Genomic DNA, 18,596 nt, shown 5'->3' on the forward strand with positions numbered 1-18,596 from the left:
CACCTTAAAAAGGCACTTGTTCCAAATGTCCAGTCCTGGACTTCCACCATGCCCACCAAACTCAAAATTTCTCGCCAACCCTCTTCTTCTTTTACTAATCATTATTCTCTCTCAAGTTTTTATCTCAAACCACAGATACTGCTTCTACATCAATGTGACATGACACCAGATGACACCACCCACTCTCAGTTTATGGGTCAAGGCAATTGCCCTTCCACTGGCTGTAATCGGTCTGTCACCCTTAACATTACTGGATTCAACCAAGCCACCTCCAATACTTCCTAGAGTCCCTGCTACAGGACCAGTGGCTGATACCAAGAATCTCCTCCATCCAGGACTGGTTTGATGCCATCGAGGACTTGTGGCTTCAAGGAACTTTTATGGGCTTTACCCCTACCACAGTAGTTGTCTGTAGCCACTGAGTGTTATTTCTGGCTGCCCTGGTGTTCTCAGACCTGTCCCCCGAACATTCCTCCACTTCCCCTTCTAGGTCTAACGCCGCCCACCAATAAGCAGGAAGTAGCCAGAGGACTTTACGCTGTCCCCCATGTCACTTAGAAAAACAAAAAGGGAGGAATGTTGGGTGCAGAGCAGGCTGAACAGATGTTGGCTGCAAGATAGCCCACGCACTCAAACCCCCCTCTATCTGGTCCTTTATCACCTGTTTGCCTCAAGTCTGAACATTCAACCCTGCTCAAGACTGAACACTTAACCCCCCCTTGGGCCAACAAGGCAGCTTGCAGACCCAGAGGCCCCATTAGATTTGGGCTATAAAAACTCCCTCCTTCCAGGCCCCCCTCTCTCTCGCTCTCTCTCTCTCTCTTGCTCTCTCTCTCTCTCTCTTGCTCCCTCTCTCTTGCTATTTCTCTTGCTTTCTCTCTCTCCTGCATGCGCTTCCTCTCTCTCTCTCTCTCTCTTTCCTTCTTTCTTTTCTCTTTGTTGCACTGCTGCAATAAAGATCTTTTAGTTGCTCCGAGTGTTGTGGTCACTTTCCTTTCATGCTGACCCTCCCTCAGCCCCATCTTGTGACTCCCTCTGTCCAGCTCATTCTCCTCCAGCCGCCAGCTTTCATTTCAAGGCTATTGCACATTATTTCCTTTCTCTAGAATATTCTATAGCCCCTCTACCTGGTGCACCCCTCCTCCCCTCCAGTCTCAGCTCAGATCCCCTTTCCCCTGGGCAGGTCTCCTTGATGCTGGTCATTCTCCAAGCTGCACCCCCTTCTCTAGGCTCTCCCCTGGGCTCCCCCATTCCAACCCTGTTCACTCTGGGTGACCCCTGGGGACAGGTCTCTTTCCCCTGGGCCTGTACTTGCCTCTGCTGGGTTTCAGGAGGGCCCAGAGCAGCCTGTGGTGACCGGGCAGGTGGCTGAGTTCCCACCCCCCCATCTCTTCCTTTTGAAGGAGCCTAATGGGAAGGAGATCGAGGGCATGAACATCCTGGGCCTGGTGGTGTTTTCCATCATCTTTGGTGGGGTCCTGCGGAAGCTAGGCCCTGAGGGGGAGCTGCTCATCCACTTCTTCAACTCCTTCAATGATGCCACCATGGTGCTGGTCTCCTGGATCATGTGGTAAGTGGAAGGAGAAGGGCCAAGCACCACCATGTGTGTGGTGGGGGACCCTCTGCACCCTCCCTGGAGACAAGAAGGCTTGCATTCAAATCCAGCATCGATCATTCATTCCCTGGCTGTGAGACTTCAGGCAAACAGCTTTCTAGCAAATAGCTTTCTGAGCCTCAGATTCCTCATGTATAGAATGGCAACCATGGTGTATTCCATAAGTCCTAAGACTCTGATGCTGGCACTTTCTCCATTTTTGTGGAAGGTGACAAAGGACAACAAAGCTGAGGCTGCCACTTAGCTAATGCACCTCAATTTCAGAAATTGCAATTATATGATTCCCCACCAAAGATGATGGCAAACATCACCAGGCCCAGGATGTTCATGCCCTCGACCTCCTTCCCATTAGGCTCCTTCAATTCCTTTGAATTAATAAGCTACTTCCTAGGGTGCTCATAAAGATTCAGTGAGTCACTCAGGTAAAGAGCTTGCTTTAGGGTGGGGGTGTGGTTCAGCAGTGCAGTGTTTGCCAGCCATGTGCCAGGTCCTCCCTGGGTTTGATCCCCAGCATTGCAAAAAAGAAAAAAAAATGTTTTTAAAAAGTGTGCTTTAAGGGGCTGGGGATATAGCTCAGTTGGTAGAGTGCTCGCCTTGCATGCACAATACCCTGGGTTCAATCCCCACTACCACAAAAAAAAAAAAAAAAAGAAAAGAAAGAAAGAAAAAATGCTTTAAGCACCTGCTACTTAGTGAACATTCATTTAATGTTTTTTTCTTTTTAATTTTTTTTAAGTTGTTGATGGATCCTTATTTTATTCTTTTTTTTTTTTTTAATATATGCAGTGCTGGGAATGGAACCCAGTGCCTTTCACATGAATGCGAAACAAGTGCTGTACCACTGAGCCACAACCCCAGCCCCCACTTAATGTTAACTGTGGTTATTGTCATTATGATTTGTTAAATGACCCCAGACAATGAGCAAAACAACCACGTGCAGAGGCCTGTGGCTCTCCACTTCTCTCGGTGGTGTTATTATGGGTCAGACTGCTCAGAAAACATACCAAGTCTATTTTGTCCGAATTGGAGAGTCTTTATTTAGCCAGCCGCAACTGCTCTTTGCAGGACCCTTAACTGTCTCTGCACGGAACAGCCTCCAGCCAGAGCATTTCAGGGTCTTTAAAGGCAAAAACTGCAGAAACCACATCCGTCTTGAGGTAGCTGCAAGCAAGAGGGGTACAGAGCTGAACTGAGCAGTTGGCGAGACAATGCAATGGGTGCCTTGGTATTTCCCATGGGACTTTCCAGGTTGGCATAGCAGCAAGCCAGCATAAGGGAAGTGGGTCAAAATGACTTTAGTTGAGTACAAGTTAGAGAATGGTTACTAATGTCCAGACAACCAATCTCTGAAGGATACATTGTCCAAAAAACATTGGAACCAAGGAGAAAACAATTTTACATTGTATAAGAATTGCTTTTGTGTTGCCAAACATGCTATGCTAAGCAACTATTTACAGGTACAGAGCTGGGTGTTCCCATGGGAGAAGCATTTCTTACATGACATGGAGTATCAGGGTAAAATGGAGTCTATTTGTTCATTGCTCTTATATAGTCTGGCCCATAACAGTCTCACACTGATTCTTAGAATCTTCTCTGGATCTAAAAGATCAGGATTAGGAGGGGGACAGGATCTTTGCTTTTTTTTTTTTTAAACAACCCCCCCTCCCATTCCAATACCTTCCCTGTATCCCTTGCCTGCCATGTGCTCACAACATGGATTAAATGTGTCTTGATTGACTCAAGAACTATGCTGGGAGGCTAGGTGGTGGTATGGCCAAGAGCAGGGCTCTGCTGTTTCAGCTGCAAGTCCTACCCTAAGTTACTTAGCCCCTCGGTGCCTCAGTTTCCTCATTGGGGTGATAGGGCAAATGATACCAGCCTCCAAGGGCACAAATGAGCTCCTACACATAAAGTTCATGGGACGGGGGCTGGAGTTGTGGCTTAGTGGCAGAGTGCTTGCCTCGCACATGTGAGGCACTGGGTTCGATCCTGAGCACCACATAAAAATAAAAAAACAAGGGCTGGGGTGGTGGCTCAGTGGTAGAGCGCTTGCCTAGCGTGAGTGAAGCACTGGGTTTGATTCTCAGCACCGCATACAAATAACTTAAAATAAAGGTCCAAAGTATAATTTAAAACAAAAAGATATTGTGTCCATCTATGAATAAAAACCTGCATTGTAAATGGCAACAGCAAACATTTTATTTCGCACTGTGTTGTTTAACTGCCGGGCATGTGCCACTGGCTCAACTTGGGCACCTGGCCACACCTAGCTGCACGGGTGGCTGGGATGAAGAGGAGGCTGGGGAGACAACTAACACAAGCCACAGCAGTCAGACCGTCAGGGAGGTGACCTCGGGAGGCCTGCAGAGGAGGCACACACCCTTTGGGATATTTCCTGCAGGAGAGGGTGACGGCAGTCCCATCAGAAGTATGTCAATGACTTGAAAGCCTTCAGCTCCTTTCAGTTGGCATCTCATTTCACCCAGCAGTTCCATTGGTAGCATTTGGGGACCAGTTTTATAGAGCTGGTCAGTGTTTGATTCTCTAATAGCTGTAAGAGACTCATTTATAATAGGAGCTCTTGTGTGGGCTATGGTGAAGATTCGGTCATGATCAAGGGCTCAGTGCATCGTAAACGCCTCATACCCTGGAGTTACTAAGACCTGAACCATGACCTTTTGGTTTTTCATGATGTGCTGAGAATATTTATTCAAGGTTTGCCAGCTGCTGTAATAAGCAAGCCTAGAAAACAAATGAGTCAGGCATGATAGATGTTTTTTTTTTTCCCCCCACTCATGTGTTAAGTTCAAATCTGGGGATACTCCTCCAAGCAGTGATGGAACAGGAAGGCTTTTATCTCCTGGCTTACCTGCCTTCAAGGAAAAGTGCCTGGAGGAGGCAACAGAAGCTTCCAGGGGCCAGGCCTGGGAGTGGTGTCCAAATCTCAGTGCACATTGCTGTGGGCTCCTCCTGACCTTGGGGGAAGCTGGGAAATGGGGTCAGGCAGGGTGCTGACCACCGTGCCTGGCCCTTGTGGACATGTGAGCAGCAGTGATCTATCTCTTGGGTGTTAGGTATGCTCCTGTGGGCATCCTGTTCCTTGTGGCCAGCCAGATTGCGAAGATGCAGGATGTGGGGAAGTTCTTCATCAGCCTCGGCAAGTACATCCTGTGCTGCCTGCTGGGTCACGCCATTCATGGAATCCTGGTGTTGCCCCTCATCTACTTCCTCTTCACCCGAAAAAACCCCTACCGCTTCCTGTGGGGCATCATGGCACCGTTAGCCACGGCTTTTGGGACCTCCTCCAGGTGAGGGATTTTATGTAGTGGGGCATGGGGTGGGCATACATTTTGGAATTGTGGCATTTTGTGGGATCCCTAGCGCCTTGTGGGATGGTAGGAAGAGAAGGGCAGGCTGAGCTGGGGTAGTGGGAGAGGTAGGATAGTGGGCGTGGCCTCACCTGGGAGCAGGCGGGACTTCATCTAGGAGTGGGCGTGGCCTGGACCTTGCAGGTGAGCTCACTGCCCCGCATTCCCCTGCAGCTCCGCCACGCTGCCCCTCATGATGAAGTGCGTGGAGGAGAAGAACGGCGTGGCCAAGCACATTAGCCGCTTCATCCTGCCCATCGGCGCCACGGTCAACATGGACGGGGCGGCGCTCTTCCAGTGCGTGGCTACTGTGTTCATTGCCCAGCTCAACGGGCGATCCCTGAACTTCGTGGATATCATCATCATCCTGTGAGTGCCGGGTGGCTGTGGCTGGGACCCCTGGGCCCACCGGACCCCATCTCCTCACATTGCAGAGGCGTCTACCTCACCGCCTCTCCTCCTTCTCCCCCAGGATCATGGCCACCGCGTCCAGCGTAGGGGCAGCGGGCATCCCTGCAGGCGGTATCCTCACTCTGGCCATCATCCTCGAAGCAATCAGTCTCCCTGTCAGGGAAATCTCCTTGATCCTGGCTGTGGATTGGCTAGTGTGAGTGTGGGTTTGAGGCTTGGGGGATTTAGGGGGGCCCCTGGAAAAGGGGATGGGCGAAAATGTCTGTGAATGCTTCTGGGCAGAAGAGGAGAGACAGGAAGGAGTTTCGGAGGGAAGGGGTGGGATCTTGAGCCTTCCAGTCAGGGAAGGTTGGCACCTTTGAGGTTCTAAGAGGAACCTCAAAAGGTGGTGAACTAGAGAGGTTAGTAGAAACTGCATTTAGGCTGGGCTGCTTTCTATCTGTAAAATGGTGAGAAGAGACTCTTGTTAGGGATTCGATGACTTAATTCACATACTTCCCATTCAAACCTCTCCTCGTAAGTGGTAAATTCTATTAATTATTCACTGTCATGATGAAGCTATTGAGTGTAAAGATTGGAAACCAGTTTGGTTTCAAGAGTTACATATGAGCTGGGTGCAGTGGTTGGCCTGTAATCCCAGAGATTCAGGAGGCTGAGGCAGTAGAATCTGGAGTTCAAAGGCAGCCTCAACAACTTAGCAAAGCACTTAGCAACTCAGGGAGACCCTGTCTCTAAAGAAAATATAAAAAAGGGCTGGGAATGTGGCTCAGTGGTTAAGTGCCCTGGGTTCAATCCCTGGTACCTCCCCCCAAAAAAAGTTACATTTGAGTTACTATGTGACTCAGGAATGCCACTCCTAGATATATACCTAAGGGTATTGAAAACTTAGGTTCTCACAAAAACTGGCAGCGTGATTCACAACAGCAAGCAAGGGGAAGGACTGGGGATGTAGCTCAGATGGTGGAGTGCTTGACTTGCATGCACTCTCCCAACTGAGCTAGAGCCCCAGCCCCCAGTGGTTTCTTCTTGAGGCGATTAAATAATCCAGAATTACACTGTGATGATGGTGCACAATTCTGAATTTACTAAAAATCACCAAACTATACACTTCAAAGTGCAAATCTCACCGTAGGTGAATTATATCTCAATTTTCTCAAATGACAAATACAAAAAGCATAAAAATGAAGGAAAAAGATCCTTAGGGATTTTAGGGAGGAGAAAGGCCTGAACAGAAATTTCAGTCTTATGGAGTGGGGGAGTCTTTGGGGGGCTCTGAGTGAGGGAGGAATGATTTTTGAGGTTTTGGAAGGAACAAATTGAGTGTTGGGGGAAAAAAAGGATTGTTTGGGGGGCTGGGGTTGTGGCTCAGTGGTAGAGCGCTTGCTAGTATGTGTGAGGCACTGGGTTCAATTCTCAGCACCACCAATAAATGAATGTCTAAAATAAAGGTCCATCAACAACTAAAAAAAAAAAAAAAAAACGGATTGGTCAGAGGCAGATGGGAGAGATTTTTGGGGATTAGAGGCAGAAAAATGTGATGGACACTTTGGGATTCCAGGAGACCCAGCGGAGGTATGGGACTCCTGGAGGTTAGATGAAGAGATCTTTGAGGTTCTAGGAGGAGGGCATACTTGGATCCTAGAAGATGGGAACATGAGCCCTGGGAGGGGCAGGGTGAAGGAAGATGGCGCTGGGGAACTGGAAGATCCCAGTGAGGGAGGCAGGCAGCTTGGGCCTTGGCGCCTGGCCTCTCCTCTCTTCCCTCTGACTTCTCTATCACTTCTACCTTTTAGGGACCGGTCCTGTACCATCCTCAATGTGGAAGGTGATGCTTTTGGGGCAGGACTCCTCCAGAGTTATGTGGACCGAACGAAGATACAGAGCATGGAGCCCAAGTTGGTCCAGTTTAAGAGTGAGGTGCCCCCGAATCCACTGCCAGCTGCCATTGAGGAAGGGAACCCCCTCCTCAAACAGTATCAGGGCCCCCCTAGGGATGCTGCCACCTGTGAGAAGGAGTCAGTGATGTGAACCCCTGGAGGGAACTACCTGCCTGCCCTGCTGAGGGGCACCCTGGACATTGGCATGGATAAATGGACACACTGGGGCTGGGGGCTGCTGCGTGCATGCTCCAGGAGACAAGCACCACTGCCTCGCTCTAGACAGGAGACTGGATGGCCTCACTGCTGGGTATGTGCCTGTGTTGCATGTCTCCCAACACCCCCCCCCTTGCTCCTCGACTCCTGTCCCCCACCCTAGGTGATAGTTTTGCACCCAGCTCCATCCGGATCCACCTGGCCTTTCCCACCTCCGTGTAGATCACCTTGTAGAGTTCTACAGGCTTCGAGGGCGAGGGCGCACTATCCAGGTGTTGCTGATTATTTTGGGGGCTGTGGCTGTAGATGTAGTGTGTGTGGGGTGTGTGTGTGTGTGTGTACGTGTGTTCTGTGACCATTGAACTTTCTATGATACATTCCATCCAGTCCCCAGACCCTGTGTTTCCTCCACAGTAACAAATACTCCCAGAATCCCCTGGGGGAAGGCCAAGAATAAATATTGTCACTCCAAAAGTCACTCTCTAGCAATTAAATTGTCAAGTATATTTAATCAGGTGTTTTCAGATTTTGATTAAAAGCACTAACCCAGACAACAGAAACATGATAAACTGGACTTCATTGGAAAAAAAAAAAAAAATCTGTTCATCAAAACCACCAGAGAAAAACAACGGGGCAGTTTCTTTTTTTTTTCTACTTGAAGTTTTTGTGTTTTTTTGATACTGAGGATTGAACCTATGGGTACTCTACCCAGTGCTTTTTATTTTTTGAGACAGGGTCTTGCTAAGTTGCTGAGGCTGGCCTAGAACTTGTAATTCCCCTGCCTCAGCTTTCCAAATTGTTGGGCTTATTAGGTGTGTGTCACCATGTCCAGCTTGGGCAATGTCTTATAAAGCTAAAATGGATACCATGCAATTTAGGAATCACACTCCTGGATATTTCAGAGAAATGAAAACTTCTGTTTATATAAAACTCAGATGTTGGGCTGGGGATGTGGCTCAAGTGGTAGCGCGCTCGCCTGGCATGCGTGCGGCCCGGGTTCGATCCTCAGCACCACATACAAACAAAGATGTTGTGTCTGCCGATAACTAAAAATAAATAAATAAATAAATATTAAAATTCTCTCTCTCTCTCTCTCTCTCTCTCTCTCTCTCCCCCTCCCTGTCTCACTCTCTTAAAAAAAAAAACTCAGATGTTTATGATAGTTTTTTTTTTTTTAACTTTTTTAGTTGTAGATGGACACAATACCTTTATTTATTTATTTTTATGTGGTGCTGAGGATCATACCCAGTGCCTCAATGTGCTAGGCAAGTGCTCTAACACTGAGCCACAACCCCAGACCCTATTTTATATTTAGAGATAGGTTCTTACTAATTGCTTAGGGGCTCACTAAGTTGCTGAGGCTGGCTTTGAATTCTCCATCCTCCTGCTTTAGCCTCCTGAGCCACTGGGATTATAGGTGTATGCCACTGTGCCTGGCTATTAGAGATCTTTAATGTTGATATAGTGATTCTGTGTATTGAAGGGTATTTCTTTTTCTCTTTCTTTCTTTCTTTCTTTTAAATATTTTTAGTTGTAGTTAGACACAGTATCTTTTATTTTTCTGTGGTACTGAGGATCGGACCCAATGCCTCTTACATGCAAGGCAAGTGCTGTACCACTGAGCTATAGCCCCAGCCCCTACATCATCTCTTAATGTTGAGAACATTTAAAATCCTCAGCTATTGAAATGTTCAGTTGTTGTCAACCATAGTTATCCTACTGTGCTGTAGAATGTTATAAGTTATTTCTCCTGTGCAGCTGCACCCGTGGGTCTCCTCCACGCCCTTCCCAGGTCTGGTAATACATAAATATTTATAGCTGCTTTATTCATAATTGCCAACATCTGGGAACAAATCAATTGAATAAGCTATTGTCTCTATGCAAGGGAAGATTGCTCAGCTTTTAATCTAAGCAACTTGGGAAGCTGAGGCAGGAGGATTGAAAGTTGAAGGACAGCCTCAGCAATTTAGTGAGGCCCTAAACAATTTAGCAAGACCCTGTCTCAAAAAATATAAAGGGTTAGGGATGTGGTTCAGGGTAAAATGCCACTGGGTTCAATTTCTGATTAAAAAAAAAAAAAAGATTGGTGCATTCTACACCCTCAGTTATAAATCTTGTACAGGGATGGGGTGAAGCTCAGTGGGAGGGGGAGGCCCTTGGTTCCATCCCAGCACTGCAATATTTTTTTTTTCTTTCTTGTACTGGGGATTAAATCCAGGAGTGAGCTTTACCAGTGAGCTGCATCCCCAGCCCTTTTTATTCTTTATCTTGAGACAGTCTCACTAAATCACTGAGACTGGCCTTGAACTTGCCACCCTCCTGCCTTAGCCTCCCAAGTTGCTGGGATTACAGTTGTGCGCCAGTGAGCCCAATCTGGGAAAAAAAAAAAAAAAAACTTACACATCTTATGGTAAATGCCTTTTCCACTGTAACCCCCTACCCGAAATGCAGGTATCCCTTGATATCTGAACTCTCACTATTCAAATAGTTCCAACACAATCACTTTTAACCCCAAATTTCTTTTTCTTTCTCTTTATTTTGAGATGGGGTCTCACTTTGTTGCCCAGGTTGGTCTTGAACTCCCATATTCAGGTGATCCTCCTGCCTCAGCCTCCCAAGTAGCTGGGACTAAGGTGATTATTGAAGTTGGCCCTAAAGTTTGCCATTTGAATCGAAACCCTGTGTGAGCTTGGGTGCTCATCACCTTCCCTGTGCACGCTGAAGGGCTTACACAATGACATTATCTTCCCCTACTGAGGAGTCAGTGTTGACTTCTGCCTGGTGCCTACGATTGCACCAACCTGGGTCCACTCACGGATGGTATCTTGGGGATCTTGGACATCTTATTGGTTTAGTTACATCCCATGATCATTGCAGTTTGGAAGGGAAATGGGGTTCATATATGATGTGTATTGCACACAGCCACTAATGAGTCTAAGTGTAGAATAATTAGGAAATTGGTGTTTTACATTTTTTCTATTATGCCATAACCCTTGGCAGGTTGCTCTCAGAGTTTAAGAGTGTCTTAATATATCTGGGCAAGTTGGCTGGGGTTTTGGAAGAGGCGGGGGTACATTGTTTTTCTTGTTGAAAATAGTGCTTGTGGGCTGGGGTTGTGGCTCAGCGGTAGAGCACTCGCCTTGCATGTGTGAGACCCTGAGTTCGATCCTCAGCACCACATAAAAATAAATAAACAAAATAAAGATATTGTGCCCATGTATAATTAAAAAAAAATGTAATAAATAAATAAATAAAATAGTGCTTGGAGCTGGGCACAGTGTATACCTGTAGTCCCAGCGGCTTGGGAGGCTGAGAGGAGAATCGCTTGTTCAAAGCCAGCCTCAGCAGCTTAGTGAGACCCTGGCTCAAAATAAAAGATAAGAGTCAGGCACAATGGCACATGCCTGTAATCCCAGCAGCGGCTTAAGAGGCTGAGGCAGGAGGATGGTGAGTTCAAAGCCATCCTCAGCAATTTAGCTAGTGAGACCCTGTCTTTAAATAGAATACAAAAAAGAGCTGGGGATGTGCTCAGTGGTTGAGTGCTCCTGAGTTCAATCCCTGGGACCAAACAAACAACAAATAATAAAAGATAAAAAGGGCTGGGGATGTGGTTCAGTGGTTAAGTGCCTCTAGGTTCATTCCCTTGTACCAAAAAATAAACAAACAGTGCTTGGGGACAATCAGGTGAGGAAGGTGCCTTCACTGCTATAAAATCTGCAAATTCTGAACTTGGGGGATTTGATCAGTAGGACAAAGAATCTTGCAGCAAAATTTCCCTGGAATCCATTCAACCATCAGTGACCACATGGTCTGAGGGGCTCACTAAGTTGCTGAGGCTGGCCTTGAACTCTCCATCCTCCTGTCTCAGCCTCCTGAGCCACTGGGATTACAGGTGTGTTCCACCGTGCTCAGCTGTTATAGAGCTTTAATCTTCTAGCCAATCCTGGAAGCATTTAGAGACGTGCCTTCACCCTGTGTCACAATGTGGAGAGCCATTCTCACACGTGACTGGGCAACTCCCGGTTTGGGTCTGAGGCGTTCTGGCTGTGTCGGAACTTTCCCGGCCCTCTCCTGATGAGAGAACCCGTCCGTGTGGGGGTGTGACTGACCACTGACCCCGGGGGCCCAATCACTGACCCTGACCTTGGAGTGCGGCCCCCCTCAACCTTCATTGGATGGAATTCTCCCCTGAATTTCTTGTTCCCCAATAAAAGGCTACTCCCTGGCGTGCTCCCTCTCTCTCTCTCCTGCTAGCCCTGAGTAATCCTTGCTACCCTATGGGTGGTTCGAGGTTGGAGCCAGAGAGGGGAGCCGTCTCGGACCTGGTCATAGAAAAAGGTAACTGAGTCTGTGTGTTTTATTTCGATCTCTGCTAGCTAACTTTTATGCCAAGAACCTCATTAATGAAACCAATGCGCAGGCTGCATGGTGGACCACAAGGAGCCACGCCTTTGCCCTGGTCTCAGTAATGGCCGATGCTCGAGTGGAGCTTCCTGTAGCGGAGGCTGAGAGCCACCTTCGCCGGGTGGGCAGATCGACTCCACCAGAGGATGGTTCTGCCCAGAAAGCCAGCAGCAGGGGCCCAGGATCTTGCCTTTAGCAGATTTATTCCTTTATCAGAGCCTGCCCAGGTCCCGCCAATGCCCAATGAACAGCAGTTAGCCGGCCTGACCTATTAGTTGACTCTCCTTGAACACTCATGTGCATGCTGAGCTGCACACCCCCCTTCAGTCCTGGACCCTGACAAATGCAGAAATGTCAAGTTTTTATTTTCAAATTACTGGATGGATTATAAGCACCTCAGTATTCCTTACTGAATATGTGATAAAAATATTTATTTATATTAAATATATATAAATATATAATTTATCTTATATATGAATTTTATGTTCATATATAATATAAAATGAATTATATATTTATATATATTTAATATATATTTTTTAAGTACCAGAGATTGAACTCAGGGGTGCTTAACCACTGAGCTACATCCCTAGTCCTTTTTATATTTTATTTTGAGACAGGTCTCCATTGGTTGATCACTTGCTGAGGCTGGCTTCAAACCTGCAGTCCTGCCTCAGCCTCCCATTCGCTGGGATTACAGATGTGTGCCATCATACCTGGCTCTCCAACCTTGCTGTGGATAGGATCTTAAGACTCCTCCAGACCTGGCCTCTAACTTTTGTTAATAATTATAGTTAGGGGCTGGGGCTGGGGCTCAGTGATAGAGCACTTGCCTCACAGGTGTGAGGCCCTGGGTTTGATCCTCAGTACCACATAAAAATAAATAAATAAATGAATAAAGATATTGTGTCCATCTACAACTAAAAAATAATAATAATTATGGTTAACCTTTATAGATTACTCTTACTAAGAGCATTCTGCCTGTAGGCTTATTTCTCTAAACACGGCTCTGGTATGGTTCCAAGTATTTCGGTCCCCTACTGTCTTTTGCAGTGCCAGGGATGGAGCACAGGCCTCAGACATGATGAATCCCTAGCCCACGGCATCAGGTGCAGAACTGAAATTGGACTTCTTCAGCCTGGCTCAAATGTATCCACACTTAAAACACCACCACCCTGCTTCTCCATGGTAATTATAAATAACAGTAACATCTGCCCTTCATGGAGTAAGCTCTGTGCGCCCCAGTCTATACCAGAAGCTTCCAATGCAGGGTTCCTTGAATGATCTCAACCCTGGAGTAAGTAGCCTCTGTGGTTGTTCCCATTTTGCAGACATGGAAACCAAGGCTTGCTGAAATTAAGGTGCTTTTCCAAGGTCGCAGCAAAGCAGAAAGAACCAGGCCTGGGACTGCCCAGCCGGGGTTCCTGCCCGCCACCCATGCCCTCCTGGATCCTTCTTTGCACCCTCTACTTGGGAGTTAGACTATTCCAGTGCTAGGGCCAGAAAACGTTCAATCAATGATTCTTGAAAAAGTTTTGAAACCAGTGCACTGTCTTGCAATGAAATCAGCCTGAGTCTGGGTGAAAGACGGCAGTGTTAGCGGCCGGGGCCTCAGGGGTTTTCTCTGTGCTCAGCAAAGAAGAGCAGGATACAAGATGGCCAGGGCGCAGTGGCTTGTTGAAACAGTAACACAGTAACGGGGGCGCTGCCAAGTGTGGCCGCTCCTTTCCCGGGCTTTGCCTTTCGGTCCCATCTCTGGCCCTCTCGGTTCTCTCGGTGGCACCCGCTGTGTCCCAGAGACGCCTTTCCATTGGACCCCGGCTCATGTCCCCCAGCGCTTTGGCCTTACTGGGGGCCCCTCTGCGCCCACTCTGCCTGGACCTGCCCCCGCCGCCGTCCCGGCCGCCTCGCCCTACTGCAGTTCTAAATCTCTGAAATAGTGACTCTGCGGAAAGGGCGTGGCAGGACTCCCTCTGCCATTTCCTCCAGAGACTGGGACCCCTCCCAGGTGGCCCTGCACCTTGCAGCCGCTGAACTCAGGGCAAGGCAGCACACCAAGGGGACGGCTGCAGCCATCACAGAGCTTGGGGACCCTTGGTCCCCTGGGGTTGGCGCTGGCCTGGTGTTGGTGGACCCTGGGAGTGCCCAGAGGTGCGGGTGCAGGTGCCACTGCCGGTGGGAGGGCCCAGCTCCAGTCAAGTGTAGGACAAGCCACTTTAGTCGCCTTCCCTGCCACACCCTCCTCTTGCCCTTGCTGTCTCCCACTCAGGCCGTCACAATCCCATTTTCTCTGTCTTCAAAAGAACCAAGTCAGGTTCCCTCCACTGCGACCCGCACTGGGTACCACCCTAGTCCAGCTGCGGTCATCTCCCACCTCAAGCATTCCAGCCACCTTCCTTGCCCCACCTCACGCTCCCCTCTTCCTCTGCTCCCCACATAGCCACCAGAGGGCGCCGGTTCCCACTTATGGCTGCTGGCCTCATTCAGAGACAGAGCCAGGCCCTCACCATGGCCCACAAGGCCCCTGAAAGGTTTCCCCTCCTCACTGACAGCATGTCTTCCCACTCTCCCCCTTGGACATTCCCTATTTCTTGAACATACCAGGCCTGCTCCTGCCTCAGGGCCTTTGTGCTGGCTGTTTCTCTGCCTGGGTTCTCTGCTCCGCCCCTTGCTCACCTCCTTCCCATCTTTGCTTAATGTCACCTCAATGAGGCCTTCTCCGACCACCTTATTTTTTCCTACAACCTTCCTCCTGGTTTCTTGCCCTCACTCACCCACACCTGCCCTGTTCTATTTGGTTTTATTTTATTCATGTATTTTTGTGATGCTGGGGATTGAAATCCTACTTCATGCAAGTGCCCCACTGATTGAACTGAACCCAGGCCTCTACTTGTTTTTAAATACAGCACCTGTCACCTCCTAACATGCTACATAATCCACTTACTGTGGTGCGCCACCTGTGAAGCTACTTGAGTGGTCTCTGCTCCATACCGAGCCATGGGGGGACTTAGGTGTCCTCTTGGGAATGATCCTGGTGCTCTGGTGTAGACTGCCCAAGGCTTGAGATCTCTGCCCTTGTTCTACTAGTGGGACAGTTCTCAGGGCTCTGGAATTGGGCGTGACCCATTGGGCCTGGAAGCCCACCTCCTTCCTTATTTAGAAGAACATTCCATGGAAAACCTTTGAAATTTCCCCATATGTAATGAAGCAAATGCGGGCTCTGCTGGCTGTCTTCCCAGTGTGGAAGGTCAAAGAGCTGTCCCACCCCCACTTTCTGAAGTGATTCTGTGTAGTGTGGCCTTCTCGCTGCCTCTTCTCTTAGCTTTATGTGGCAGCAGCTCACTGCACGAAGAGGAACTCCATTTCCACTGGGTGCGGGACGTGCGTGGGAACTTACTCCTTGTGCTTACTGCCTCCTGCTGTTTCCAAGAGGATGCGCACTTCATTGGGTACAACCTTTGTCTTGTCCACTCTGTGTACCCAGAGGACAGCATAGGCCATGGCACTGCACATAGTAGGTGCTCAGTATTTGCAGAATAAGGAGGTGTGGGGCTCCAGTCCTGCCTGTCTGTCAGAGGCTGGTTCAGCCCCACTTTGACTACCTGCCAGCCATGACTGTGGGCGAGTGCTGCCAATGCTCATGCTGGTGACAATGGCTCTGCTATGCCTCTCCCAAAGGCCACTTGGTGAAGGAGTGAAGGCACCTGATGGCTAGCTTGGGAGGGAGGGCTCAGTTGGCCCTGGATTGGGCTTGGACCTGGGTTCAAGGTTTAGAGAAGCAGTGTGGTAGGCAGGTGGGCAGAAGGTAACCACCCTGCTTTCCTGGTGACAGGTCAATGGTTCCAGGCCTCTTGGACTCCTCCTGACCCCATCTGCGTTTCTTCAGGTCAATCTAACAGAGATGCCCAGGGACACATAGGAGCTGTGTTCATTCAAGTGGTACTGGAGATTGAAACCAGGGGTGTGTAACCATTGAGCCCTTTTTATTTTGAGACAAGCTGTCACTATGTTGCTTAAAGCCTTCCTAAGTTGTTGAGGCTAGCCTTGAACTTGAGATCCTCCTGCCTCAGCCTCCTGAGCTGCAGGGATTCCAGGCATGTGCTACTGTGCCTGGCAGATTTAATAGAATGGATACACCTGAAAAAAACCACCCACAACCATATACCCTATTCCCATCATCTCCAAATTTCTTCGTGCTTCTATGCAGTCCCCCTCCACCTCCAGGCCCAGGCCACCACTGACCTGCCTTGGGTCACTCTGAGTTCATTTCGTCTCTTCTGGAATTTTACATTAATGCAAGCATAGAGCATGTAGCTTTCAGCATCTGGCTTCTCTTCCTGGGTGTGATGCTCTGGGGACCTCCCCTGTTCTTGGACATAACAGTGGTTCATCCTCTGCTTGTTGCTGAGGGGTGTCCCATTGCCTGATGCACTCAGCTTGTATTCGCTCACCTGTTGACAGACAGCTGGGGCTTTACAGGTGTGGGCTGTATGCAGAAAGGTGCATTTTGTATATGAGCCACCACTTTTCTTTTTTTCTTTTTTGGTACTAAGGATGGAACCCAAGGGCACTTTACCACTGAGTCACATCCCCAGTCCTTTTTATTTGGAGACAGGATCTCACTAGGGAACCCTGGCTGGCCTCGAACTTGTGATCTTCCTGCCTCAGCCTCCTGAGTTGCTGGAAATATAGTTGTGCACCACTGAGCCCTGCTAAGTCACTGTTTTTTAAAGGAAATATTTTGTGATGTCCAAGGATGAAACACAACATGTTTACTGCTTGACAAAAACATTAGTCTACCCAGCAGTTTCAGGGACACGGGCCCTGCTTCTCTCCCACTGTGCCCAGTGAGAACTGGGCAGCTGGGTCAGAGGGAGTTCCTGGAGTCTCCAGGGAGAACCAGGAGGATACCAACAGCTGGGTTTCATGGTGGGGCCATTTACCAATGGGTCACTAATCCATGAATTAATGTCAGCCATGAGCGTGACTACCCCAGAGTGGGTGCTGGTTCTAGTGCAGGTTCTCGGTAAACTCTGTTTTCCTGAAATGAAGTTCATAGATAACATAATCCACTGCTAATGATCCTTATCCAGTCATGGCAGCCTGTGCCTGTAGCCCAGTTTCTCTGGAGGCTGAGCAGAAGAAACACTTGAGTTCAGGAGTTCAAGGCCAGCCTGAGCAACATAGAGACCTATCTTAAAAAAGAATCCTTAGTTGAGGGGTGTAGCTTAGTATGTGCAAGGCCCTGGGTTTCATCCCCAGCAATTAAAAAAAATCCTTTACTGTCCTATCTGTAATAAAGAGAGAGAAAAGGAGAATGATTTATAATATGTATCTCCACATCTCCAGAACCCAGGGAGGTAGCCAGACATTTACACCAGTAGTTGGCAGTTCCTAACGTGGTGGAGACGCGCTTTATTGGTGTCTAATTACCAAGAACCATGGTCAATTAGATTTTCTGATCTGGTAGATAATCCTTGGCCAAGTTTCTAACAAAACATGATAGAAGCTTCCTTCATTTTACACGGTAGTTGCTCTTCCTGGAAAATTCAGAGTCTGTTAAAGACTCACAAAAGAGACTGTGTTTACCAGAAAGAGTTTGATTCAGGGCTCGGATAAGTATTACCAGAGTTTTCACCTCCAAGTGAGGTTAAAATTTAGTTTGTCTACACTAGCATGCATATCCTTGTTGTTAAACTATTGAAATATTCTGGGCTGGGGTTTTGGTTCAGTGATAGAGAGCTCGAAAGTGTGCAAAAAGCACTGGGTTCGATCCTCAGCACCACATAAAAAATAAAATAAAGGTATTGTGTTCACCTACAACTAAAAAAAAAATTTTTGTTAGGGTCTGTAAACAAGTCAAGATGGCGCCTGGCATTTTGCCAGGGGAAGTGGTTTGTGAAGTAACGCCAGCGAGCCATTAAGTGTGGAGATTCCTTATTGGTTGACTGCTGTATCTAGTTTATGTTAATTAAGATAAGCTGTGTGTAATGTATATATACCCCTCCTGTCCTACAATAAACAGCTCCTACTCCTGCTGTATCAATGTACACAAGTTGTTTGTCACACACACACACACACACCCCTGTTAGTTTGCTGCAGCCGGACTGCGGCAATAAGCATGCACATAATGTCCCTGACTAGACGTTCCTCGGGTTCTCCCAGTGTCTGTGTCAAGAGCTAACTCCGGACCCCCGTGTCGTTTTTAGCTGCGGGCCTCTTTCGTCTCCCCCAACTGGCAGCACCTCAGTCCTGGTGGCCACACATTCAGAGAGCAAAGTCGTTATACAGAAGGATCCAGAGCAACGCTGACTGAGGTTGAGTTCAGTCTTTCCCACCAAACTGCTCTACTTTTGTGTGGTCCATCGGCTTCTGAATGAGTGACTGGTGTCAGCTCAGCTTTAGGAATAAACAGACAGCGGGCAGAGGCAGCAGCACCGAGAACTGGTTCTGAGGTAACCAGGAAGGTCAGCCGGGCAGCCCCAACAGTGGCTCCTGGCAGCCCCAAAGCATGCAGGACACATTCTGCCTCCCAAGTTTACCCCTGGTTTAAGTACTACAAGTTCGTCTCTGTGCACATTTTGCACACTCCATGACCTCATTAAACGACAAGTGTTGTTTCTAGCAAAGCTGCAGGTATATGCAGCTCCAAAGCCTTCACCTACTTACTGCAAGAAAAAGCAACAATGGCTGACGGTATTATGT

At 48.2% G+C, this 18,596-nt stretch overlaps 1 protein-coding gene across 5 annotated transcripts in view; it reads left to right on the forward strand.

The window, feature by feature from the left end:
• The window catches only part of Slc1a5 (solute carrier family 1 member 5), a 41,719-nt gene extending 33,754 nt beyond the window's left edge, over positions 1–7,965 (forward strand). For all 5 annotated transcript variants that reach the window (XM_048790670.1, XM_048790671.1, XM_015496656.2 and 2 more), the window contains 5 exons: positions 1,404–1,570; positions 4,690–4,923; positions 5,158–5,352; positions 5,456–5,590; positions 7,188–7,965. In XM_048790670.1, the coding sequence (XP_048646627.1) occupies positions 1,431–1,570; positions 4,690–4,923; positions 5,158–5,352; positions 5,456–5,590; positions 7,188–7,422 (939 nt within the window). In that variant the 5' untranslated portion in view covers positions 1,404–1,430 and the 3' untranslated portion in view covers positions 7,423–7,965. The remainder of the gene's footprint in view (positions 1–1,403; positions 1,571–4,689; positions 4,924–5,157; positions 5,353–5,455; positions 5,591–7,187) is intronic.
• Positions 7,966–18,596: the final 10,631 nt, after the last annotated feature.

This window comes from Marmota marmota, unplaced genomic scaffold (assembly GCF_001458135.2).
Source record: "Marmota marmota marmota unplaced genomic scaffold, marMar, whole genome shotgun sequence".
Lineage (NCBI taxonomy): Eukaryota > Metazoa > Chordata > Mammalia > Rodentia > Sciuridae > Marmota > Marmota marmota.